At 42.3% G+C, this 25,188-nt stretch overlaps 5 protein-coding genes and 7 non-coding genes across 14 annotated transcripts; 11 read left to right on the top strand and 1 right to left on the bottom strand.

Moving 5' to 3' along the window:
* The first annotated feature begins 1 nt into the window (after position 1).
* rpl7a (ribosomal protein L7a) lies at positions 2-3,426 on the top strand. The gene is made up of 8 exons (XM_060037865.1): positions 2-43; positions 755-875; positions 1,068-1,217; positions 1,609-1,749; positions 1,933-2,012; positions 2,233-2,363; positions 2,924-2,993; positions 3,286-3,426. Exons 1-8 carry the CDS (start codon positions 41-43, stop codon positions 3,388-3,390), a joined length of 801 nt encoding a protein of 266 aa, XP_059893848.1. The 5' UTR covers positions 2-40; the 3' UTR covers positions 3,391-3,426.
* On the top strand, positions 600-671 carry LOC132448090 (small nucleolar RNA SNORD36). Its single transcript, XR_009523294.1, has one exon. It is a non-coding gene; the product is annotated as a small nucleolar RNA SNORD36 (small nucleolar RNA).
* Positions 923-996, top strand: LOC132448093 (small nucleolar RNA SNORD24). Its single transcript, XR_009523297.1, has one exon. It is a non-coding gene; the product is annotated as a small nucleolar RNA SNORD24 (small nucleolar RNA).
* On the top strand, positions 1,461-1,528 carry LOC132448094 (small nucleolar RNA SNORD24). Its single transcript, XR_009523298.1, has one exon. It is a non-coding gene; the product is annotated as a small nucleolar RNA SNORD24 (small nucleolar RNA).
* On the top strand, positions 1,795-1,866 carry LOC132448092 (small nucleolar RNA SNORD36). The gene has a single exon (XR_009523296.1). It is a non-coding gene; the product is annotated as a small nucleolar RNA SNORD36 (small nucleolar RNA).
* On the top strand, positions 2,068-2,139 carry LOC132448091 (small nucleolar RNA SNORD36). The gene has a single exon (XR_009523295.1). It is a non-coding gene; the product is annotated as a small nucleolar RNA SNORD36 (small nucleolar RNA).
* LOC132448095 (small nucleolar RNA SNORD24) lies at positions 2,617-2,684 on the top strand. The gene has a single exon (XR_009523299.1). It is a non-coding gene; the product is annotated as a small nucleolar RNA SNORD24 (small nucleolar RNA).
* On the top strand, positions 3,047-3,117 carry LOC132448089 (small nucleolar RNA SNORD36). Its single transcript, XR_009523293.1, has one exon. It is a non-coding gene; the product is annotated as a small nucleolar RNA SNORD36 (small nucleolar RNA).
* Positions 3,427-5,084: 1,658 nt separating the features above from the next.
* LOC132447490 (surfeit locus protein 1) lies at positions 5,085-7,702 on the bottom strand. 2 transcript variants are annotated; one of them, XM_060038286.1, is made up of 9 exons: positions 7,548-7,702; positions 7,349-7,415; positions 6,953-7,089; positions 6,763-6,845; positions 6,489-6,680; positions 6,245-6,317; positions 5,566-5,728; positions 5,328-5,409; positions 5,085-5,243 (listed from the first exon to the last, which is right to left on the bottom strand). In XM_060038286.1, the coding sequence occupies exons 1-9, from the start codon at positions 7,608-7,610 to the stop codon at positions 5,177-5,179; spliced, it is 927 nt and encodes a 308-aa protein (XP_059894269.1). In that variant the 5' UTR covers positions 7,611-7,702; the 3' UTR covers positions 5,085-5,176. The 2 variants fall into 2 exon arrangements, with proteins under 2 accessions (XP_059894269.1, XP_059894270.1); XM_060038287.1 differs by having other exon boundaries at positions 6,953-7,080.
* Positions 7,703-7,785: 83 nt separating this feature from the next.
* surf6 (surfeit 6) lies at positions 7,786-10,505 on the top strand. The gene is made up of 4 exons (XM_060038281.1): positions 7,786-7,926; positions 8,478-8,702; positions 8,788-8,870; positions 9,562-10,505. Exons 1-4 carry the CDS (start codon positions 7,833-7,835, stop codon positions 10,276-10,278), a joined length of 1,119 nt encoding a protein of 372 aa, XP_059894264.1. The 5' UTR covers positions 7,786-7,832; the 3' UTR covers positions 10,279-10,505.
* A 140-nt stretch (positions 10,506-10,645) lies between these two features.
* On the top strand, positions 10,646-16,716 carry kyat1 (kynurenine aminotransferase 1). Of its 2 annotated transcripts, none has more exons than XM_060038278.1 (13): positions 10,646-10,939; positions 11,241-11,299; positions 11,505-11,652; positions 11,930-12,079; positions 12,325-12,411; positions 12,529-12,648; positions 13,297-13,417; positions 13,513-13,589; positions 13,708-13,797; positions 14,075-14,261; positions 14,390-14,466; positions 15,210-15,296; positions 15,863-16,716. In XM_060038278.1, exons 2-13 carry the CDS (start codon positions 11,247-11,249, stop codon positions 15,920-15,922), a joined length of 1,257 nt encoding a protein of 418 aa, XP_059894261.1. In that variant the 5' UTR covers positions 10,646-10,939; positions 11,241-11,246; the 3' UTR covers positions 15,923-16,716. The 2 variants fall into 2 exon arrangements, with proteins under 2 accessions (XP_059894261.1, XP_059894262.1); XM_060038279.1 differs by lacking the exon at positions 15,863-16,716 and adding an exon at positions 15,367-15,848.
* A 2,128-nt stretch (positions 16,717-18,844) lies between these two features.
* spout1 (SPOUT domain containing methyltransferase 1) lies at positions 18,845-25,029 on the top strand. The gene is made up of 11 exons (XM_060039059.1): positions 18,845-18,892; positions 18,987-19,026; positions 19,476-19,598; positions 19,735-19,894; positions 20,167-20,216; positions 20,324-20,454; positions 20,560-20,632; positions 20,727-20,825; positions 20,911-21,013; positions 24,572-24,719; positions 24,958-25,029. Exons 1-11 carry the CDS (start codon positions 18,845-18,847, stop codon positions 25,027-25,029), a joined length of 1,047 nt encoding a protein of 348 aa, XP_059895042.1.
* The last annotated feature ends 159 nt before the right edge of the window (positions 25,030-25,188 follow it).

Genomic DNA, 25,188 nt, shown 5'->3' with positions numbered 1-25,188 from the left:
TACCCACAATCCCACGGTCTTCCTTTCTGTCTGAACCAACATGGTGAGTGAACAGCCCTCTGAGCTCGGAAATGTTTCACGGTTTCATCTATGACCATCACGTTACAATTTGCCACTTGAGCCCTGTATATTGTGATAATATATTGTGAGTATCCTTCTAAAGCATACTTGTATGTTATGGCAAGGATATTTTTAGTGTTTAGATGAGATGGTTGACCAACATCAGTGTAGCCGCTACGGTAGCACTCGTTACAGCAGTGGCCAACCATCGCCAGCACGTCTTCAACAAAATGGTCTTAATACACCTACGGTGTTGTGTTATCCATATACTGCTGTGTCGGTAGTTCAAACTGCTTCAGTTGACTCGCCAATGTACTAAATGTATAGCCAGTCAACAAAGTATTGGTCCATACATTGGCCTCTCGTTGTAACGGGCCTTAGACTTTGCGTCTCACTAAATGCGTGCTGCATTAAAAGCTGTCTTGCGTGCTAAGAAACAATGATACGATAATAGTTAACTATTGCACGTTTTTATGTTTATATCCTTTCAGTGGACACTACGGACCTGTATATTTGAACGAGCATGTGACTACTGGCTTTTGCAATGATGTATGAATTTCTTCGACTGAATCACCTATGTGGAATAATTGAGCTTTTTAACCCTGAGCAAAAGTCACCGTTTAGGAGTTGCAATTGAATTGTACTTTTTCGACAATTTCTGATCATTGTGTTTACATCTTATTTCATCCTTTAGCCTAAGGGGAAGAAGGCTAAGGGAAAGAAGGTGGCCCCAGCCCCTTCAGTGGCCAAGAAGCATGAGGCCAAGAAGGTGGTCAACCCTCTGTTTGAGAAGCGACCCAAGAACTTTGGCATTGGTAAGAAATCCATCTGTTTGGAGTCTTCAATTTAACCCCATGTTATGTGCAGATGATGTAAACGAATATTTGCTATCTAAACCAATCATGTTGACGAATTACTACCAAGATCTCTGATGCACTCTTTTAATGAAACCAATGTTTTAAACTTTTTTTGAACCGAGTACTGATGACTTGTGGTTCACCCCGCAGGTCAGGACATCCAGCCCAAGCGTGACTTGACCCGCTTCGTCAAGTGGCCCCGCTATGTGCGTCTGCAGAGACAGCGCTCCATTCTGTACAAGAGGCTGAAGGTCCCCCCAGCGATCAACCAGTTCACCCAGGCCCTGGACCGCCAGACCGGTGAGACGGCAGCCTTTTTATTTAGGACTTAAAGAAACTAGGAAAGATTATAGTTGAGGAAAAGGGCAAGATTCGAAATTAACCCCAAAACGACCCCAAGATATCACTAAATTTTGTTTCGCAAATTGCGTTCCATGAATGTCTCCCAAACGGAGCACTTAATCTCTTCTTGTGATTTATCTTGAATTTAGGCTAATTGGAGGTACTGTCGAGGCTTTAAAACGTATTTGCTAGTGGTTTTTTTGCAGATGATGTGAAGAATATTTGCTATCTGATGAGCGATGCTGACTCCCACCAAGATCACTGATGCACTTGCCCAAATGAATTATTCTCCCACGACAAACTAATTTGTCAAGCAAATGTGAATCTTAACCTATTTCTATCCTCTCAGCCACTCAGCTTTTCAAGCTGGCCCATAAGTACAGACCAGAGACCAAGCAGGAGAAGAAGGTGAGGCTGCTGGCCCGTGCTGAGCAGAAGGCTGCTGGCAAGGGAGACACCCCCACCAAGAGGCCACCGGTGCTGCGTGCTGGTGAGATACTGATGCATTATCCTGTGGTTCAACAGCCTGGACTCACTGCAGTGATGTTTTGAATTTCTTCAACTGAAAAAATAATGAAGCTACCTTAACTTTTTAACCCTGAGCATTGGCCAGGGTGTGTCCTGTAGATGTTTTTTAGTGAGCCACTTGGTTAATGGATTTCCCCTCTTTCAGGTATCAACTCTGTAACCAGTCTCGTAGAGAGCAAGAAGGCCCAGCTTGTGGTCATCGCTCACGACGTTGACCCTATTGAGGTAAGGCTGGATCCATCCATTGTTTTCTGAAGTTTAGAATCCCAAAGGGGGTTATTTGCAGTGATGTTTTGTTGTTCTGAATCTCTCATGTAGATCCTAAAACACGAGCTTTTTAACCCTGAGCAAAAGCCCAAAGCATAGATTTATGCTTTTAACTTTGATTAAGAAATGTTCTTTTTGGAAATGGGTGGTAATGTTTTTAAACCTTTCCCCTTCCTAGCTTGTCGTCTTCCTCCCCGCTTTGTGCCGCAAAATGGGAGTCCCTTACTGCATCATCAAAGGCAAGGCCAGGTTGGGAAGGCTTGTGCACAGGAAGACGTGCACTTCAGTGGCAATCACGCAAGTTAACCCGTAAGTAAAGAAAAATCAATACCTTAGCTCTACCCATAACGCACCATTTCATTCAAGCTAACATGTCTTGACGTGTAAAAATACCCTTTGTGCACGGCTGACTATAATCTAATGGTTTGGTAGTTGAGTGTGATGCAGAATCAGAAATCTACCACGGTGTTAAGAAAATATAAGTCAACATTTGGGGCAACAACTCCACACAGCAATTGCATTTTTTTTTCTGATCACAGACCTTTTTGTAATAATTGGAACTTGCAGATGATGTGAAGAATATTTGCTAACTGATTAGCCATGCTGACTCCCACCAAGATCACTGATGCAAAATGTTCCTGGCCTGTTTCAAAGAATATAACCTGTTTCAACATTTCCGTAGACCGTTGCACTTCCGACTTGTATTGCACTTCCGACTTGTATAGTCCATTAGGTTAGTTACTGGGACGAAATGGAAGTGTAAAGATTTAAAGAACCTTTCAATTTAATACTAGGTATTATAGCACCCAGTATTTCAATATGCACCAGGTTTAGGGAATTTGCTTATGTGTTCTGTCCTGTTCTTCTAGTGAGGACAAGGGAGCCCTTGGCAAGCTTGTTGAGGCCATCAAGACCAACTACAATGACAGATATGAAGAGGTGAGGAACTATTTTTTTAATTTATATTTGAATAAGCATGTGACTACTGGCTTTTGCAATGATGTATGAATTTCTTCGACTGAATCACCATGTGGAATAATTGAGCTTTTTAACCCTGAGCAAAAGTCAGTTTAAAAGTTGCCTTTAAGTTTAATTTTCAACATGTTCTGATCATTGTATAGATCTTATCTCTTAGCCTAGTGTACAGAAGGTGGCCTCGGCCCAGTTGGCTGTGGGATGGGAGTGATTTGACCTAAGATCCCAATACCTAACCATTAATGCTAATTTCCAGATCCGTCGTCACTGGGGAGGTGGACTCATGGGAGCCAAATCCACAGCTCGCATCAACAAGCTGGAGAAGTCGAAGGCCAAGGAGCTCGCCACCAAGCTTGGTTAAATTGTTTTGGTTTCAAATAAATGTCATAATTGATGAGGTGCTGGTTTTGGTGTCGTTATTTTACAATTGAATGGACAGTTGTCGTTTTTCCTTCGTTATGTTAACGAACTGGTGATTTTCCTTCGTTATGTAAAAAGGCTTTTACCACGATGTACTTATTTAAAGAAGATTCCATGTTGGAGTGACTGGTGTAGCTCGTAACTCTAATCATGGGTTCTTTCTAGCCATTTCACCACGCCTCACTTAAATTTATTAACTAGTCTACCAATGAACTTGACCAGGTGTATAAGTGCAGGCCATTAAACCCACAATACTCAGTGGGAGGAGCAGTCTCTTATGGGCTTGAACAAGTGTACTGAAGTCAGAAATAATACCTGTGGCGCTGCGGTCAAGCTAGCCGTCACGTGCGTTCAAAATAAAAGCCTCAGAACTTTGCAATTTTCAACGGCCAAGTATCACTTTATGATCATAACTTACTGCAAGAAGTTATCTAGAATTGTGTCTGTATTTCACTTCAAATTAGTAAAAAAAAAAAAAAAAAATGCAATTTCTACATAAGTTCTGAGGCTTTTATTTAGAAAGCAAGTCACGGCTAGCGGCGCCGAAGCGCAGCGGTGCGCATTTCACGCGCGTCAATTGGCGTCCCTAGCACCAATCGGAAGCGGCGCGCTGCAGCACCGTTGTGATGTTTTGAAAGAAGCAGATCAAACTTAGTCGGCTACCATAACGTCATACCAGTTGTTTAATGACTACATATATGGCCCTGATGCCCATGATCCTCTGGTGCTTACAATGATAGTCACATTAATAGTTACTTAAAGGCACCCAGTGCAACTTTATGTAAACATTCAATGAAAAATAAACATTCAATTTCTAGTCTTTTTTACACGTAAGTTTCAATAACTCCATACCATTACATACCGACATTTAAGCAGCAAAGATGAGACGATTTTGTATCAGTTCTCACCACACAACGACGTCTCATCTTTTCTGCTTAAATGTCGGTATGTAATGGTATGGAGTTATTGAAACTTACGTGTAAAAAAGACTAGAAATTGAATGTTTATTTTTAAGCCTCGAAAGTTGCACTGGGTGCCTTTAATGTGCTGTCGGGCAGTTTGTTTACGGTTGTCACTTTACACTTTCTTTACTTTCATTGCTCTCTTTTTGCATTGTGGAATTATTCATCTAGTGCATCAACAATCTCCATATGTACAGGACCTTGTATCAAGCCGGGATGTACCAAACAATGTGTGTTGGTTGACTTGACCGCAGTGATGTGGCTATGCGCCGCACAGCTCACGGATGTTCTGAGTATCTGGACTTTTTATTCAGAGTTGATAACTTTCCGAACAACCACATGCCCCTCATCACGATCACGCGTGAACCAGTTTCATGATAAAAGCACCTTTCCAATATTAACTGAGTGGCTGCGAGTTCCAATTCAAAGAAATAAAAACCACGGGGTAATCAGCACAGGCCTGCGGGCCACATGTGGCCTGTATGATGCCAAGGTCTGAACTAGACTCGTTACTTTTCTTCAATGGCAAGAGACTCCTATATTGCACCTCTACATTGCTTGGGTCATCCTCTTTGAATTGGCATGCCTGCGGTTAATTGATGGACCGCATTTGCTAATTCCTATTGCTGTGTTTTTTTTGTTAAAATAGGTAGGATGTAGGCTCATACAAACAGAGATTTAAAATGATTTATTAAATAATACATTGCAAAACATGGAATAAAGAAAATTAAATGTTACAAGAACAACTTCAGCATTTCTGTTGGATCAAAGCTTTATCCTCTTTATAAACTTTGCATACCACATGTAGGATGTTGCGGCACACAGACCATACCTAGGGAACCAAGCAGAAAGCAATCGTTAGTAATTCATTGCTCAACTTGACTGATTTCAGTTTTTATGCATTCAAGTTACTGACCATGTTGCAATGTACTGGATGTGCTCATTCCTTAGTGTGACTCTGGTCTGTCCTCCGATTGGTCCTCCAGGAGTGGTACTTGCTGCATGACAAAATATCAAGTATGAACTTACTATTGGCAAAAGCTAACAGAATATTAAACTAAAGAATTCAATGTATTATATTTCATACCTGAGTATTGTACAACAGCCTTGTATAGAATATGTCAAATGTCATTTGTTATTCTTTGAAGACCTACCAAAGTCTGCATCGATGAAGATGGGCTGGGCTCCGACCACACTGGCCATGGCCTCCAGGTCACGGTAGTGCCAGCTGTTTCTCTCCACGTTGTTAGGTGGCACAAAAGGTTTGCGGACCTCAGTCAGCCTCACTACTCCTACTATTTCAACCTCACTCTCTGTCTATGGGAGGGAGGGATTATTAGTGTTGGCAATTACTGTTAATACAATTTCTGATACTGACAGCTGTTGATTAAGCTCTCCGATAATTAATAACCTCTTCCTTCAATAAACATCTATGAACTACATAGCTATACTTCAGATGTGTCTGAAAAATTGCTCATTATCAATACTATTATTATTTTGGGGCATGTCTGCCCCTTTTATGTAGTCGATTAAGTACAGATCTAGCGCTAAACATGAATTAGGAATCTGAATATTTGTAGCCTTCTAGTGCAACTGTATAGACAAAATATCAATATAATATCCACATGCAAGGGGACACTTCATGGAAAAGTTTCCATATTCCACATCCATTCAGTTTCCATGCATTTCCAAGGCTGCTCACGTGATTGTGGAACTAAACTACATTACACCGCTATTACACCTATGTGAAAGGGTTGATCAATCCTTTCTTCTGAATGCTTAGGGAAGATTACGGCCCTCTGTGGAAATAAGACATTAATTAGAGTAATTCACCTGTCCCTTCATCCTGGTCTCTGGCCTGATCTTCTTCTTGGGAACATACCCTCGGTTCACCAGGATGGTGATGCTAAAGTACATCAAGATTGACCATCAACGCAATCATTAGGTTTACTGACTAATTGACACATGGTTAATCGGAGTGTAGCATGCAACATGTAGTTTATCTTGTACCGGTACTGCATATTTAGGGCATATATATTACTTTCATTAAAACAATGATAGTTGAGTTGTCCGTTACCCCAGGTCAGTGCAGTGAAACGGTGCGATCACGTTGGCCCCCGTCTCCCCACTCGAGGACAGCTGGCCGGCTTCACGGGCCTCTTTCTCCGGGTCGACCGGTGAACGGGGAAGGATGTACAACTCCTTGGTGTGGTCGAACTGTCCACGCACCTTTACTCTCCTGTACTCCAGCCCGTTCAGCTCAAGGGGACTGTGGCCAGGAGATGATGGTCAAACACACTTTTTACACATGCTTCTGTAGGGATGGATGCATTTAGAAAATATGAACTTACTCAATAGGAAGAGGAATCGGTTCAGAGGTGGTGAGGCGCCTCAGGTCTTCAATCAGTTTCATCTTCCACTGCCGTCGTTTGACCTGCAAATAATGTTCCATTAGCGAAGGGGTTTTAACTTTGTCCACACCATGACAACCCACTACAGAAGTCATACCAACACCATGACAACCCACTACAGAGGTCCTACCTGCCAGGTTCCGAGGCCAAAGGTTGCGGTTGGGATGAGGAGGAGCATCCATTTGAGCAGAGTGTCCTCCCCTTTCACCGAGGCGGTGCCAGCCGTACAAAAACGGCGCCTTAAGCTAGTGAACGTACCTAAGAATACTTAACAAAATATCCAAGATTAGACAGTCATAATAAGAAGTCAATCAAAGATTACACCAATATTACCAGGTGGCCCAGGGTCACTAAACCAACCTTCTGTCTCATCAGGAACCTCACAGACTTATCGACTGAAGCTTGCTCGACATGACTAACGTTGATCTTAGTGAATCCAAAACCATGATGACATACAAAGAGGATGACCCAAGCTGTTCGTAGGTGTAATATTGAGCCTTGTATTGGCCAGAGGCTGATGGCTCACCGTGAGGAAGCTTCTGCTCGGTCTGCCTGGCGACATATTCCACCTTATTCAGGTGAATGCTACGGGTCTGGAAACACAAACAAATTATTCCCCTGACAGGGAGAACTACATCGTCTCTATAAACGTGTTGTACGTTTCAATCCGACTTTAGACAACCATTAAGGTTGGATAACTTTCAGTGACATGTTCTCCTGCTTACCTTCTGGGTTAATGTCCTGAGCGCTGTGGTGGACCGGGCCACCGTGGACCTCAACGTGTTCATAGTGAAGGGATAGTGTCAAAGATAAGTGTCAGAGTCGAGGCTGGGTTCGATTATATAGCTCCATTGACCCACTACATAACAGTGGTGTATCAGAAATGGGGGACCATTTGAGTGTTACTACTTCCGGTTTTGGTTTCCCGGTCGGCAAGACCAGCACACGTGTGACATGCGTCTAGTGAGATGTTCTGTTAAGTGAGTTAAGGCTAAACAACCACCGTAGAAATGAGTAACCTGGCATCAAAAGACTCTTACATTCAGAAGTTGGCCAGTAAGATTTGTGCTCGGCAAGATCATGAACCAAGGAATTCAAAATTTGGTAAATATGTCTCCCATTTATTTTGAAACCAATAAATACGTTTGTATCACGAGTTAAAACGTTATACACGTTATAACCGCTTCAATATGTACACTATATCTCTATAGCAGTCCCTTTAACATTTATATAGGACGGTCTATGTTATGGTAGGCATTTGACCATTGCATACAGTCTCTGATAGTGGCACAAGCTATCTGGGTTTGTTTTGTTGGGTGCTGCTGAGCTGAGAATGTTTCATTTCATCGACAGTCCATAACTATTCTGATTAAAACGCACTCCTTGCCATTATTTAAAAATGCCTTGCAGCGTTCGACCAAAAGGGAGAACATAACTATGATTTGATCGTCAACTGAACTTGTGTGTCAGAAGCCAATGGACGATTAAATTAATGTCTTTATTTAATTCAATGGCCAATTCGGTCAGATCTAAAATAAGGAAACGACATCTCGGTTGTTGCATCTCGGTCATAGTCGTGTTGAAGTGATGATGATGATGTACGTATACAACGTCTCAAGCATCCTGAGTCCTGACCCTTTTTTTTGTCGGTGTAGTTCATTTCAAGGGTGAAGGAGACGGTACTTCCAAGAACAGCAAGCGTAAACAGAAACGCCTAAATCAAAAAGCAGTCGGTGACAAGAAAGATGCGCCACAATCTAAACGGAAGTCTGTGTCCTCTCCTGATGCAAAGTCTACATCCTCCCCTGCCGCTACAACACAAACTAACGGATCCAAAATAGTTGCCAATGGGAAAACGGCGACAACACAGTTGCCAAAAGGTAAAGGCAACACAAATTCTATTTGCAATTGTGCTGTTCCATGTTGCTCCTTTTTCAAACTGTGGCTTCAATTTGCCTCCTACAGGTGGGGGTGTCACCTCAGGTTTCTCTACAGTAGATCTTCTTCGCAAGAGACTACATGAAAAGATTGAAGAGTCTAAAGGACAGGTATGGAGTGCACAAGTGGGACTATTTTATGGTATTTTGCTCCTAATAACTCCAGTGAGTCAACAAAACATTGATTGAACTAGTCTTAATCTTTTTAATTGGATAACAAACACATCTAAAAGAGGTATCAAAGAGTTCAGACTCTGCATAGCCACCCCCTCACACCCCTCCTGCTTATTGTATGTTGTACGTCCTGGCACTTAATGTATTTCATACTAAGGTATAGTCCTTAGTTGTGTAGCATCTTATCCTAGCTATCTTTGTTGTATACAGGGAATGGGTTAACCTAGCGATTGTTAGTGCTCGGCACTTGGTTCTATGAATATCCCTGCTGTATAGACAGCGATATTTTGTTTCACCTTCTTCTGACAAATACTACTTACTTAATGTAAGTCGCTTTGGATAAAAGGGTCTGCTAAATGCCCTAAATGTAATAAAAGGTGACATGGTATTTCTTTTGTTACTGATTACATATTTTTTCCGTCCTTAGCTGGTAAAATCCTTTAGATTCACTGCAGGCCTTCTGGATATAGTATAACCGCAAAAACATAAAATGTAAAACCAAATATAACGATGAGGTAAATGGCTAATAACAGAAGTACAATATGTGGTAGCATCTGAATACCGGCACAAAAGAGTTTCCCAGCCACCGTCCTCTGGACGCTGACCTTAAACTGCAAACTGTTTCCAGGGAACTCAGGACTCGCTTTCAGAGGCTGTCCAGGCCAAGCGGGCCAAGAGAAAGCTGGAGAGGGAGCGCAAGAAACGCAAGCGAAAGGAGTTCCTGGTGAAGAGGCTGGCGGAGAAGGCGGGCGAGGAGCTGGCCCAGCAGATCAAAGATGAGGAGAACTCCCCCGCCGCCGCCGCCCCGGCCCCCGCTCCCCCCGCCGCAAACAAGCGGGACGAGACGGCCATCCTCTTCAACACGGTGGAGACGGTGGACGAGGTCTACATGGACAAGATGACCAAGAAGCGGGTCAAGAAGAAGCGGGTCAAGGGAGAGCTGACGCCGCTGACCGGCCGCAACTACAAGCAGCTGCTGGGGCGCGTGGAGGCGCGCCAGGCCAAGCTGGAGGACCTGCGGGCCACGGACGAGGGCAAGGCCCGCGCCATGGAGGAGAAGATGAAGTGGACCAACGTGCTGTACAAGGCCGAGGGCCTGCGGATCAAGGACGACGAGGGCATGCTGCGCACCTCGCTGAAGAAGAAGGAGAAGAGCCAGGAGACGAAGCAGCGGCGCTGGGACACGCGCAAGACCAACGTGGACGACAAGATGCAGCGGCGGCAGGACAAGCGGCGCAGGAACCTCCAGAAACAGAAGAGCGCCAACGTGGAGAAGAAGAAGGACCGGGCCAGGAAGAAGGGCCGAGTGCTCCCCGGGGACCTGAAGAAGGTGTCGTTGAAGTGAACTGACATTAACTTTGAACTGTCTGACATGGGTATGGAAAGGCACCAGATATATTTCGAGAGGCCGTTAAATGAATTAAATGTGTGCCTGTCTGCAAATCATTGTTTTACCTCGTTCAAGAATGGTTGAGTTGGTCATTTTTTTTTACTTTCTATCTCCATGCCTCTTCTATCCAAAAGTACCTTCTGCTGTATTGAGTAGAAAATAAATGCTATTTTAACATTGTCTATCATTTTTCTGAAATATGTCTTATGCTACCGCTCTTTAGACCTAACCCCATATCATTTTCTAAAAAATAGTAACACATTAACTACCAAGAACCCATGCAGAAAAGCGTACCCTTGCAAACATTTAATTATTTCATCACTCAGTATTGATTTTTCTTCAATGTGGAAGTTATATATCTATACACATGTGTAAATGATAGTCGTAAATAACTCTTGCAATGGATTAAACCCATTTAATGTGCTCTGTCTTAACCCCATATATTCCTCACTGCACCCACAGCAACACTTGTTGCGCTTCACCGTCTTGACCCGTTCTTGAGACTATGTTTGGCCCCGCCCATACAGGAAGTGTGTGAAACTTCCAGCATGCGACGGTCAAGGGTCGCAGTTCTGAAGGAAGACAAGTTTGGTTTTGACTGGTCTACTGCAAACTGGTATTTATTCCGTACCGTGCTTTTATCCTGTCAAACTATCTGGTGATTAACACTACGAATAGTGCATTAAAGGGGTGACCATTTAAAAATGGAAGGAACCATTTGCATGCCCAGCAGATATGGTCGACCCGTTAGTATAATGATGAGAATAACTTAATAACAATAACACGTCTGTACTGTATCGGATAATTACCATAACACGTCTGTAATGTATCGGAATGTAAATGCCTTGATCGTATGTCAAATAAGTGATTTAGTTTAATAAATAAGAACAATACTCAAATCTATCTCTTTTTGTCAGATTATCATGTCACGCCAAATGCATGCGCGCAGATTGGAGGGCATCGACAAGAATATATGGTGAGTCCACTGACAGGGTTTAGGACATGTCCATGTGTAGGACCTGTGTGCATGAAACAAGAGGTGAGTCCATTGACTAGGTTTAGGACCTGTGTGCATGAAACAAGAATATATGGTGAGTTCAGTGAAAGTTCACTATGTATGGATGCCATTGCCTAACCTCTCCCAACGGTGTCTCTCCTCCCCGCCATCGTATCTTTAATAGGGTTGAGTTCACGCAGTTAGCGGCTGACTACCAGGCCGTTAACCTGGGCCAGGGCTTCCCTGACTTTGCCCCTCCCAAGTTCCTCCAAGAGGCTTTCTGTAAAGCAGTGAGTGGGGGCGGCTTGATGCACCAGTACACCCGTGCCTTTGTAAGTCGTTTTTCAAAAACACGCAATACGCTTGTTTTTTAACAAACGTTGATTCATATTTCCAGAAAATGTAACAATTAAATATAAACCTAAATGAAGTTTAATCCTGCACTATCCTACTTTCTACTGCAGCTATTTACTCCATGAAAAATATCCAATTCTCTATAACTGCAGCTACAACTCAAACCACTAGAGGCTGCTAATGGAAAACCTGCTTAGTAAGGGTTTCTATTATTATTATTTATTTACTGTATTTTTCATTATTTTCACTGCGAAGGGCCACCCCTCTCTTGTCACAATCCTGGCTCAATTATTCGGGCGCCTGGTGGGACATGAGATCCAGCCCCTGGAAGACGTGCTGGTCACGATCGGGGCGTACCAGGCCCTGTTCTGCACATTTCAAGCTCTGGTGGACGAAGGAGACGAGGTAAGCAGCTATAAGCGGTGTCTTCATGTCAAGGTTCCCTAGGGAACCTTGACATGAACCTACCTTAGGTTCCTAAGGGACCTACAGTTGGGGTTTTGGAAAGTGTGTTCAGTAAAATGGTCATTATCTTACAATATTTTACTTTCTCGGTCAACAAATAAAGAATAATAATAATAAGCAAAAACCATACAGATGACTGAATTCATTAAGTAATGAATGAGGCTTCAATGCATGTTGTCTTTCAGGTTATAATTATTGAGCCATTTTTTGATTGCTACCAACCAATGGTAAAGATGGCGGGAGGGAAGCAGGTCTATGTGCCTCTGAGGCCAGTAAGGAGCATTTTCTTATTTCCTTATTAAATCAAAAAATGATATACGTATATTTGCATTATTACATGGATGGAACCCATTTTTGGTTGATTGTTAACCAAAATTGGTTGATTTCAGAGGGGCGGGAGCAACCTGTCGAGTGGGGATTGGGTGCTTTGCGCTGAGGAGCTGGCCAGTAAATTCACAGCAAAAACAAAAGCCATTGTTATTAACACCCCGAACAACCCAACCGGCAAGGTAAGGAGCTGAAAATGAACCTTCACAGATTAGCTTTGATGCACTTATGTGGTTATTCTAAAACAGTTGGATAATGTCAGTACACAACTCCACAACAAATTAGAGCATAATTCTAGTCATTTATAAACATTTGAATGTGAAAATATAACATCTGTTAGCCTTTTTTTCTCATTGGTTTTTGTTGATGTAGCGGGGTTCACTCTGCGTTGTGTGACGACCGGGTAAATTGATGTCATATTTATTATCGTCAGTCTGCATTTTCTCATTCAAAGTCAGGAAACAGAGAGAACAGAAACACATTTTGTGTACACTAGTACAATGAGAGTGACACCATCATATTTACATAGTCATTTACCAAAAAAGTAGCACAGGAATGCATACCTATTCATTAAAAGTCAGGAAACATAGAGAGCAAATTAGCCCATTACTAAACTTTCCATAATTTGGCCACTCTGATCCTTTAAAATAAGAGACCACTGCATACCTAGTAGGGTGGCTCAAAACAAGAGTCTCTATTTGCAATCTAACGCAACAACATCACAATGCTACACTGACACATATCTGATAATAACGTAGTGGAGTCCAGCTCAATACAGAGTGTGTAAACTTGAGTGAAGACACAGGTTGGTTGTGGTCCCCTACCCTCAGGTGTACAAGACAGAGGAGCTGCAGGTGATTGCGGACCTGTGCATCAAGCACGACGTGGTGTGCATCAGCGACGAGGTGTACGAGTGGCTCACCTATGATGGAGCCAAGCACGTGAAAATAGGTTTGATTCAGCAGGCCCATAATCAGAAGACAGGGCTATGAATAAATGTAGCATTGTTAACAAACCAACTGCTTGATTTGTGCTTCTATACACAGCCAGCCTGGCTGGTATGTGGGAACGCACAGTTACGATCGGCAGCGGGGGGAAGACATTCAGTGCTACTGGGTTGAAGGTATTGATATTATTTTGGTGTGTTTCTGTAACTTGTTTTAAACAAGCACTATATGGTCACAGTACCCTGATTAACGATTTCTTCTTTGTGTGATTTCTATTTATTTCTATATTTTCAGGTTGGCTGGGCTATAGGTCCCAGCCACCTCATTAAACATTTGAAAACAGTCCATCAGAACTCTATTTACCACTGTCCCACTGCAGCCCAGGTACGCACAACCCTTCCTTTCTTGGAATGCTTGTTTTCAGTTGTCTTGTCAAGATGACTTTTTAGTGCAGGGCTTTTTCTTTTTCATTCAGCACTTAGAGTTGGAGTTATACAAATGCCCTTTATTGAGATATGTCAACGGGAGTTGTAAACTAATATTTTAAAACTTTTATAAAAAATGTTTAGGCCATTGTCACACCATCACATATTTTAGGGAAACTCGTGTGATGTTCATGACCTCAGCTCCACCGTTGGCCCTGACTGTGCGTTGTGGACAGGTGGCGGTGGCGGAGGGCTTCCAGACCGAGTACGACCGCCTGGGCCATCCAGAGAGCTACTTCCAGCAGCTGCCCACGCTGTTCACCCACAAGCGGAACAAGCTGGCGGCCTGCCTGGAGATCGTGGGCTTGCGGCCCACGCTCCCAGAGGGGGGCTACTTCATGATCGCCGACATCTCCTCTGTCTGTTAGTCCTTTTTGCTATGATGTGCTAAGTCATGACATGGAAGTCATTGGAACATGATCGCCGTCTGCTTCGGTTTGTCTTTCCAGCTGAAGTCATACATGTAACCAATGCAAATTGTTTTTGAACAGCGTTTGACTCCGATGATTCAATCTCCCAGGATGAGCCCCTCGACTACAGATTTGTTAAGTGGCTGATCAAGAAAAAGGTAAGGCATCAAAAGCGTTACCTAATTTATTTTTCATTCCGCAGCATTAAATCCCCATTATTCTACTTCATTTAAGAATGCTCGATTCTGATTGGCTGGGAGGGGTGCATTAATCCGGCATATTGCCCGCTGACTTGTCGGTTCTACTTGCTGCTGACTGAGCACAGTAGATCAATACCGCTTGTATCGTTTTCTATCGCAATAATTTTGTTATAGCCTACATTTATTGCAAATAAAAATTATTTGGAATAAGGAGTGCATGTTTGATCGATCGTCATTAATGCTGACTTGATACGAATGTAGCAACTACATTATTAAACTAGTGATCAGATGCAGCCTTGTGTGGTTGCTATAGAAACGAGTTACCTACAGCTGAGCTAACGTTATTCACCGTAGTTCTAAAGGGAACTACTTTTCGAGGGAGATGAACTTAAACAGAGTATACATTTAATAAGCATGCAATACGAATAAGAAAAAGGCTAATTATTAAAGTATTTGAATTGTTTTATTATGTTGGCCGGCGAGAAGTAGAATAAACGGAATAATCACCTCAAGGCAGGGCAATAAACAGTTTGATATGCCCGGCTCGTGGAAGGTAAGCCGTCCACGAGCCGGGCATATCAAACTGTTTATTGCCCTGCCTCTCGGTGATTATTCCTTACTTATTTATCTCTTTAGGTTCAATAGGCTTTTCCTGGGATTTGAGGTTGTCCCTCTTGCTCTTTGTCTCCCTCTCACTGTAGGGTCTGGCCGCCATCCCTGTATCTGCTTTCTACAGCCCTGAGCATGGCAAGGAGGTTCAGAACTACGTACGATTCTGCTTCACTAAGGTACTGTAATGGGGCATATTTCACTGCCCTTGGTTTGTATGAGCCTTTGACCCTTGACCCCCTTGTGAAGGTCGAGGAGAAAGGGCTCCAACTGATAAGGCACCGCCACGTCTCCCTCTGATACGCACATGAGGAGATCCATCTATTATTGAGTACCATCTGGTTAACGATACTATAGTTTTATTGGAGATTACATCTGTTCTCAGCATCCTGAGACCTGTCTGCCGCTGTATGAGAAGTCTTTGCTTTGGCCGATGCATGGGACTTCTCCTTGCGGAGCTCTTAGAGAGACGCAGGGCAAACTCCCATCTGAGGCCTTTGATTATGTATACGTTTGTTGTATATTGGTTGCATGTTATTCTATTTTTATTACTTAAATAAATTAGCCTAATTGTTATGAGCTTGGATTACTCTTTATTCTTAAACAGTTTACACAGAACGATTGACGTTGTCCATAATTCCACCCCAGTACCTGTGCCAAAATGAAAGTCTTGCTTGGTCCCTCTTGCCTTCCGTCTTTTTCTCAATCAATTCTCATATTTTTTATTCTGCTCCTATTGCTAAAGGAGGACTCAACGTTGAATGCTGCCGAAGACATCTTGAAAAAGTGGGCTAGTGAAAAGTGAACTGCCAACATGTGAGGCGTCCCCGAGCTCTGTGTTTTATTGACCTTGTTGAGCAACATGGTGTCTGAATCACTTGATAACTACGGACTTAGATCCGTAGTTATCATTGTGCGCCTTGCCAAACTGGGCAGGTTTATTATAAGGTTTATCTTGATTTATCTTGGACATTATCTTTGTCTCTCTTTAGCTTATCAATCATTTTTATCTGAGCAAAATTAGAGCGAGAATTTCTGATGTATAAAATAAATGGTATTGAAGATCTTAAATGTTGAATCGTTTTGTCAGAAAATCGTGATTTGTTTCTTTAGGTGGATAAATGATAAGTAATTTCTGTCTGTATGTTTCACATTCTGATGGCTATGTAACCTCGATGCCTCAGCCTTTCCAGTGGATCTGTCCAACTGATCTCATCTTAGAATCTGGAATAACCCCTTGAGATATAACTGTAGCCCCTCATGGCCAAAGACAAACTGGATACTGGAATATTTCAGTGTATGACTTCTCAAGAATAAATGGTGCAATATTGGGTCTTGGCTCACTCCCATAGAATGTTTATTTTGTGTTGCAAGCACTTTGTTTTTAACTGCTGCACTGATTTATGGGTAGGAAGGATCACAAGATCAAAGTGTTGATGGTCAATGTTGAATTCCTGGTAACAAAGATGTTATTGATCTGAGCCATGCAAAAACTGCATACTTGTTCACCGGTAAATTATGTACCTGTAAATTAATAAAGTTGTGAATTGTTTCTGTCTGTGTTTCGAAATATTAAACCCAAGCCCAACCTATTAAAAAGGTCTTATATTATGTGTCTGTGTGCGTGCCCGTCCAGCTCTCTGTCCTTCCGTCCCCCCAAACAATCTTTTTGTAAAGGAGGATAATAACTACTAACCTGTATTTGACCCCCATCTAATAATATCAACTCGTAAGTGTGCTTTGTTTGACTTCAAATTTGAATCATTTGAATCAAGCCTACAAATCAACAGTCAAATTATTTAGTAAGACCTAAATTATAAAACTGCAATATAGCGGTTATTATTCTTAGAAACTGTATCGGCAACAGCAGAAATGGCATAAGGTTTAATTGCACACCCCCACCGAACCTAGACCGCATCTTGTCTAGTTAATGAGCAGCGTGCAGCTTATATTATTCATGCGCCGTACCGTGCCATACCGTGACGTACCGTACTGTACTGTACCATACCGTGCACTACCGTGCCATACTGTACGGTATTGTACAGTGCCATACCGGGTAGTACCATACCACGACATACCGTACTGTACCGTACCGTGCTGTACCGTACTTTACCATACCGTACCGTTCTGTACCATGCTGTACCGTACCGCACTGTACCACGCCGTACCATAACGTACCGTACTGTACTGTACCGTGTTGTACCGTACTTTACCATACCATACCGCACCATACCGTACCGTACCGTACCGCACCGTACCACGCCGTACCATAACGTACCGTACTGTACTGTACCGTGTTGTACCATACCGCAACGTACCACATCATACTGTACCGTGCTGTACGATACCATACCGCACCATACCGTACCGTACCATACCGCACCGTACCGTACCACTTAGCGCCGTACCGTACCTGCTGTTCGGAGAAGATGTCTCTCAAATTGAAGGAGTTTATGTCTAAAAAAACACCAAAGAATGTATGTCCTTTGTATGTGACGCATCGCCACGCGTGCAGAGCAGGGCTTGAGTCTCAACAGTGTATCCTTTAGTATCAGTTTGTTCCCATAATGGAGCACTGCACTAGGCCCCTGCGCGTGGCTCTTCTTCTAGGAGAGGACGCTCAGGTATGAGGCTTTGCTTCATTTTTCACGCATTTAGCAAATAACCTCCAAACTGCACTGCAATTTAAATGTCACTTTTCACAGATATACATTTAGAAATATATGTTTAATCTAAATCCTAAATCTAAATCTAACAGAAATGCCAATTCTCATAAGTATACTAATAAGTTCTGACCCCTAATCACATTTCGGGGAGAGGACAATTAGCACATCTGTTGTATGGATTTAGGATTTGAATATTTGATTTAGCATTTACATTTAGGATATGGATTTCAATATCTAAGATATTACCATACATTTAGGATATGGATTTCAATATCTAAGATTTACCATTTCATTTGGATTTGGATTTAGGATTTGGATTTATATATAAAGATTAAGATGTATAAACTAAATCTATAAAATTTAGCTTCAGATTAAGCATTTCGATTTAGGATTTCGATTTAGATATTAATCTAGATTTCGATTTAGTATTTCGATTTAAGATTTCGCTTTAACAGATAGTTCTAATTGTTTATACGTTGGAAAAAGTGACAGCAAAATTGCAGTGCAGTTTTGGAGGGGTGTTAATTTGCTTAAACTGTGAAAATGAAGCAAAGCTCGAGTTTGGAAGTAATAATAATAATAATAATAATAATAATAATACATTTCATTTAGAGGCGCCTTTCAAGACACCCAAGGTCACCTTACAGAGCATATAGTCATCATACATTTTTTAAAAAACAAGACATTGTGGAAAAATAAATAAATAAAATAAATAAATAAACATAAGCAATAAGAAATAAATAAAACAAAAACAAGACAAAAAATAAAATAAAAAATGCTTCACATAAAAAGTGAAGCATGTTTTCGAGCAGCAAAAGTTTAAAAACGCCCTCCCATAATAGGTTATCCATTATTTAAAAATGATAAACCAACCCTGTTCAAATCAAACAAAATAAAATAAAATAAATTAAAATAAATAACATCGCCACTCTATTTCTGTGGTACGGACCTCTGTTTCAAAGTAAAAGCACATCTGGGTTTGTCCCTTTGAGGGCTCTTATTTTGACACGAGGAGTCATGACCCGGATAGAAAAGAATTTCACGTGTTGCAGCATGTAAACATGTCGGACGGCAGCACACCGAAGAGAGCCAAAGTTGAAATAACCCAGGTATTGTACTTCTGCTGCGTTATTCTAGTTGTGTTATAATATGAGATTCCTCTCTTTGGACACTAATGCGACCCGGTGTGTTGTTATCTTACAGAACCATGACAAGGTGGACTGGAGGAAGAAGAAGGCCGAACGTGAGTAATGTTTCGCTGCACTGTGTACCGGTCCTCATGTGGAGGACATCATCCGGGTTGACCTGCGGCCGCCTCGACATGCAGGCATCATCACCTCCTCTCTTACCTATTCATCACCTATAACCACCTCCTCTCTTCTAGAACCTCTTCGAGGAGTCCCTTTTCTGAGCTAATTTTCTGATCTTTAGGACACCATTTCTACACCATTTGTTTACCACGAATGCAACCGCGAAACAATAATGATAATATTATCATCTCCTCAAATACTTTCAATACAAATCAAAGAAGTGATAAGGAGTTGAACCAAAGACAGTTTTTTACCGTAAGCTATTTTTGTAAACAGCGCCACCGCGTGACTTGAATGGGATGAAGCTGAATAATGTCTCTGAATGTTTGACCACCCACACCAATCAGAGTTTAATAACGCCTCATTGTTTTGATAATTCCAGTGCAAGAGGCCAAGAAGCAGAGGAAAGAGGCCAAGCTCATAAAACAATTAGAAAAACAGAAACAGTCAGAGACCGAGGCAGCTGAGAAGGAGGAGCCGCTGCCACAAAGCCGTTCAAGTCGAGGTACCCCCTGTTTTACTGATCCTCCTCTCTCTTAGCCTTTCTGTTTAGAGTTCTTTAATCTTTATATTTATTGCATGAAATGTTGGCCAACGCTGATCCCTGGTGGCATTAATAATGTGAGGCTGATGCCTTTCAGGTCGCGGGTACACAGTGAGCGTGGCCCTGCCCGGCTCGGTCCTGGACAACGCCCAGTCCACAGAGCTCCGCACCTACCTGGCCGGGCAGATCGCCAGGGCCTGCGTGGTGTTCTGCATCGACGAGATCATCATCTTTGAGGAGCATGGGGAGGATGTCCAGTAGGTCACCGGTTGCATAGTGACTTCCTCTGTTCTGTTTTAAGAAAAATCATCTCAAGTGCAAGAAAAATCATCTTGCTGTTTTTCTAACAGAAGTGTCGAAGGAGACTACAGGGGTGTTGGGAAGAAGGGGAATGCATGCATTCAGCTGGCAAGGATCCTGCAATACCTAGAATGTCCACAGTAAGTCATTATTGTTCCATCTATTATGAGCACCACTTAATTGATCAACTGTTTAAATGGTGAAAGCTCAACGCCTCGCTTCTCTCCAGGTATCTGCGGAAATGTTTCTTTCCGAAGCATCAAGATCTACAATATGCTGGTGAGTTCGACTTATAAAAAAAACATTCTTTCTTATTATGTTGGGGTTTAAATGTGGGCACATAACTGGGATGTTTATTTTTTTGAACTGTGATTATCGTCCGATAGGTCTGCTGAACCCACTGGACATCCCCCATCACATGAGGGTGGACGAGGAGGCGGAGTACCGCGAGGGCATCATCCTTGACCGGCCCACCAAGCCAGGCAAAGGCTCTCTGGTCAACTGTGGCATGTGGAAGGTCACCTTTTTCATTCATGTTTTTTGACTGCATCAAACATGATCTCCTGCCTTTTTCTCAGTGAATATGAAACCTAACCATCATATCTGATCATGTTTCCTACAGGAGGTGCAAATCGACAAAAAGCTGCAAACAGGGCTCAGAGTTACGGTACACCTCAATAAGAAGCAGAAAGAAGGTATAGAATTCTATCCTAGCTTTTTACAATGTTTTGAATACAATAAATGATAATGATTCATGGTTCCAACATTCATTTTGGTGTGTGTCCTCAGAGAAAAGGCTGATTAAGGGCGTGGTTGTCCCCCCTCACGTGCCCCGGACAGAAGGAGGGTTATACTGGGGCTACAGTGTCCGTCTGGCCTCCTGTCTGAGTACGCCCACTGCAGAGTAATGCTGTTAGTCACCATGTTGTAGTTTGGCCGTTGATATAACGTTCATGTGTTTGTGTTGACGCAGGCGACGTGTTCACACAAGGTCCACATAAAGAAGGCTATGATGTCACGATCGGCACCTCAGAAAAAGGACGCAACATTGACCAAAGTACATTGCCGGCGTTTAAGTAAGTGTTCGACAAAATATTTAATACAAGACAGACACCGGAAACATTTGTGACGTAGGGCTGCACGAAATATCCATATATATATGCATCGAAATCGGGACATGTGCGTGTGCAATATTCGTATCGCTTGACTCGCGATATTATAAAAAATATTTTGTATATATATATATATAAAATAATAGTTTATATTCCATGACTAATCAACAAGAGAATTCTGTCTGACCAAACGCTGACCAAAAACGGTTACTTTGTCGAGTGTTCCTTGCAATTGTTGCCACAACAAAAGGCAACACAACTCATTTATATTCCTATTAAATTTGCCAGCATAAAGCTATGTATAATGACTGCAAAGCCCAATCTGAGTGCCAGGCAAAGCCCAATCTCAGTGCCAGGCAAAACTCAATCTGAGTGCCAGGCAAAGCCCAATCTCAGTGCCAGGCAAAGCTCAATCTGAGTGCCAGGCAATACCCAATCTGAGTGCCATGCAAAGCCAAAACAGAAAGCTATCGTTGATGTCTTTGTCAGTGTTGCACCACACGAGAGGGGTTCCAAATACATTATTCAATGATAAAAAAAACGTCGTCTTTTTTTGTCATATCGCAATATGTATCGCAGCAAGACAGAATATCGTGTTAGAATTTGTTTACAATATGGTGCAACCCCAGTGCTTAATTTGTTAAGTGGGTGGTCCCGGAACGCAGAGGGGGGCTGGATCCGGCGAATCAATGCGGGGTTTAGAGGTAATGGAACAAAAAAATATATACACTGCCTACTAGGGTTGTGCTAGCCTGGTCCTACCAGACCATCGTACTTCATTTCATTTGTACAGAAGGTCTGGAACTGCTCAATTGACAAACGTTCACTCACTTGGAGGCGGGTGTCTGTAGAAGTTTTAAAATGATTGGATCTGCCCAGTGCCACTCTGGATCTGCCATAACCAATCGTATAGCGTTTGGTCGTGACGTATGTCATGCGACGGGACTGGCTCCTTCACCACTAACGGAGCCAGCTGGAAAATCAAACTTTTCCCGAACCTGGTGGGGAGAAGCGCCACAACATCATGGCCACCAACAAAACTCTGCAAAGCTTGTTCTTGCTCCGGCTTTAATTGATCGATTTTCGGCAGCGATCCCACAACAGACCGAATAGCTTCTCTCGTATCCTTCTCCATTGTCTTTCTCTGACTACAACTGAAACTGGCGCGCGACCTAGACGTCATTGTTCTCAGCCACTCCCTCTGTTCGCTGATTGGACCGCCAGAAATCTGGTTTCCATGGAACGCATTCATATTAGCCAGATGGACGATGTCATCGTCCGTCGTGATGGCAGTGCAATGTCGCCAAACTATGACTGTGCGGCTGGAGAAAATGTACAGCGACGCAGCAGCCTCCCTCCGTGAGATCCTGTCCCTAGCGTAGAAAGTTGCCATCACCACTGATGCTTGGAAAGCTTTGATTACGGAGTCGTGAGTGACTGTGACTTTTTTAACGACTGGGTTGTGCCGAGTGCGATCCTGCAGACCCGCTCAATACCAGAGAGGCACACTGCGGGAAACAAGAATTTTCGTTTCCAAATATTTATTTTAAAACGAAAATATCTGTTTCAGTGTTTGAATGTTCAATTAAAGGGTAATTCCGGTGTAAAATGGATTTAGCATATGTTTTGTATGATAATGAGTTGAAACGTTCGTTTTTGGAGCACAAAAACCGCATATAGACGCTTTCTTCAGTTGGCTGTTTTTAGCCGATTCTATCAAAACACTATAAACTTGAAAGATGGGGCACTGGTTTTGGTAAAAACTAAATCGCTATTTTAAACCACTTAAAAGGCTAAAAGTAGCCCGACACTTCTTTGGTAGTATAATAAGGGTCTTAACATATAAAATGAGGCATTGAGAACTTTGTAAGTGTACAGATTGTTTATTAAAAAGGACACTTTATACACACAATACCATCAGTAGATCACCCGTTGACGCCATTTTGTTTTTAAGACTCAATAAGTAGATTGACACAGAGCTTGCGTGTTGCTGATGGATATCACAATCTCTGTGTGTTAGTCGGCCAACGCTGACACATTTTGCAGATTCTAAATTGACATGAGATATTGTAAACGTTCACAATCCTGCTCTGTGATATTTAATTTACATGGATTAAAGTTCTCCGTCGCTACGACGGATTTCCGTCATTTGGAGTTCAGAGGCCACTTCACATCTCCGATAACGTCGGGACAAATTTACAAACAGGCGTCATTTGGATAAACTAATCGCATATTAAGGATCTAAATAGGTACTTTCTCGCATAAAAAAATATTACAACTTAAGAAAGTGATGTATTAACAGCACTGAAGCGAGAATTAAAACAGCTTTTAGCAGCTTTACCGCTACCGCTGCCGCGAAATGCATTCTGGGAAACTTGCATACTGTATACTGCGGTGCAGTCGGTCTGCTGTATACTGCATACTGAATCCCACATTCAGTATGCAGTATACAGTACATACTGCGCAGTATGTAGTCGGCAGTACGGTAGTATGCAGTTTCGAACATGGACATACACGCGTGTATTATGTCGTCATACGTCAACGCCGGTAAAATTGTCAAATTATATAGTGAGTATTTAAAAGGTCTACCGTTAAAATTGACTGAAAACACAAGCATTTTAATGTACATCCCGATTATATATTAAATATATTATATACAAATGTATATATATACACACCATTTTCGCGCCACATCTTACGTCTCTTTGTTGTGTTAGTGTTGAGCGAAAGTTAAGCTAGTATGAACTCCCTTATAATGATTGACGGCTCTGATGTATCGGATATTGATAAAACACAAAAAAATAAATGGAGATGGGCATGGCTGACGGAAACGGGGAACGATGGCAAGCCTTACGGTTCATGGTGCAAAAAAATATGAGACAAGCTTTGCAAAAAAAAAATCGTAAGAGTCTAATTGAAAAGACAACAAAAAAATTGCAATAGATGCAAACAGAACAGCTGTTTAAAATCCTCCTCCTGTAAAACAGTATTGGTCGAGCATTTAAACGTGATGGCTGCATTTGGTGCTGACGTCTTATACATTTGTATTTCTTAAGCAGGTGTCAAGTAACCTAACCTGGAACATGTTTCACACACTGCACGTGACTTGGCTGTAGCGCGAATAAAATTTCAGTCAGAAGATTTTTTTTCACTTTAATCCCTGAATTTATCATAATTTCTATTAACTTGTGTGTGGTCATGCATCCTTTTTTAACTCTCTGCTTGCTACTCAGATGCGGCAAATTTCAAAAGTGTCGGGCGTGGTTTGATGGCCCGCAGCTTTTCAGTGCGTCAACAGATCTCCGACACTTTCAAAGGACGTCAAATCTTAATAAACAACATGACATTCTTGGGATTTGTTCTGTAAATTAATATATGCATATTATTATTTTAAACATGTTTTTATTTTTTTATGAGAGGTACCGGATGTTCCAGCAGGATCTGGCTCAAATTAACCACTGTGCAGCCCTATATGGCACGAAGTGCTCCCATAAATCCCCGCTTAAATGTATTTCTCTTCAGGCATCTCTTAGTGATCTTCGGCGGCCTCCAGGGTCTGGAAGCCAGTGTGGACGGCGACCAGAACCTGGACGTCACGGACCCCAGCGTTCTGTTTGACCTTTACCTCAACACATGCCCGTCTCAAGGCAGCAGGACCATTCGCACAGAGGTGAGCAGGAACTGGACTCCGTACCCATAATGCTTCTGATGCGTTCTATGTGTTTCCTGGTTCATTTGAAGCAGGGCCTCAAACTCGAAGCATTTCAACACTTGCACAATAAAATAACTAGGTGCTTGGTCATTCATAAATATCTGGATAACACTGGATCTAAGTCTTGCACTCTATCCCCCTGGATTTGTCAGACAATGGCTCTGTATTTACTTTCCTTCTGATGTTTTCCTTAAAGGAGGCCATCTTAATTTCCATGGCAGGACTCCGGCCGAAGATCCTGTCGGCGTTCTCCAGTGGCGCCGTGTAGAGCCAACACCGCCGGCTGGAGCCATGGCCATATGGGGGACTTAGTCGTATTTTTTACATTTAACTTTGTATCTAAATTTTCTATTTCCTATTTTCTGCTGGGGCTTTCGCTGACTTTCGTTTGCCCCCTGATTGCAATGTTATATGGATATATTGTGAA

This window comes from Gadus macrocephalus, chromosome 19, assembly GCF_031168955.1.
Source record: "Gadus macrocephalus chromosome 19, ASM3116895v1".
Taxonomy (NCBI): domain Eukaryota; kingdom Metazoa; phylum Chordata; class Actinopteri; order Gadiformes; family Gadidae; genus Gadus; species Gadus macrocephalus.
Note: the sequence above shows the minus strand (reverse complement) of the source record. Positions and strands in the feature narration are given on the sequence as shown.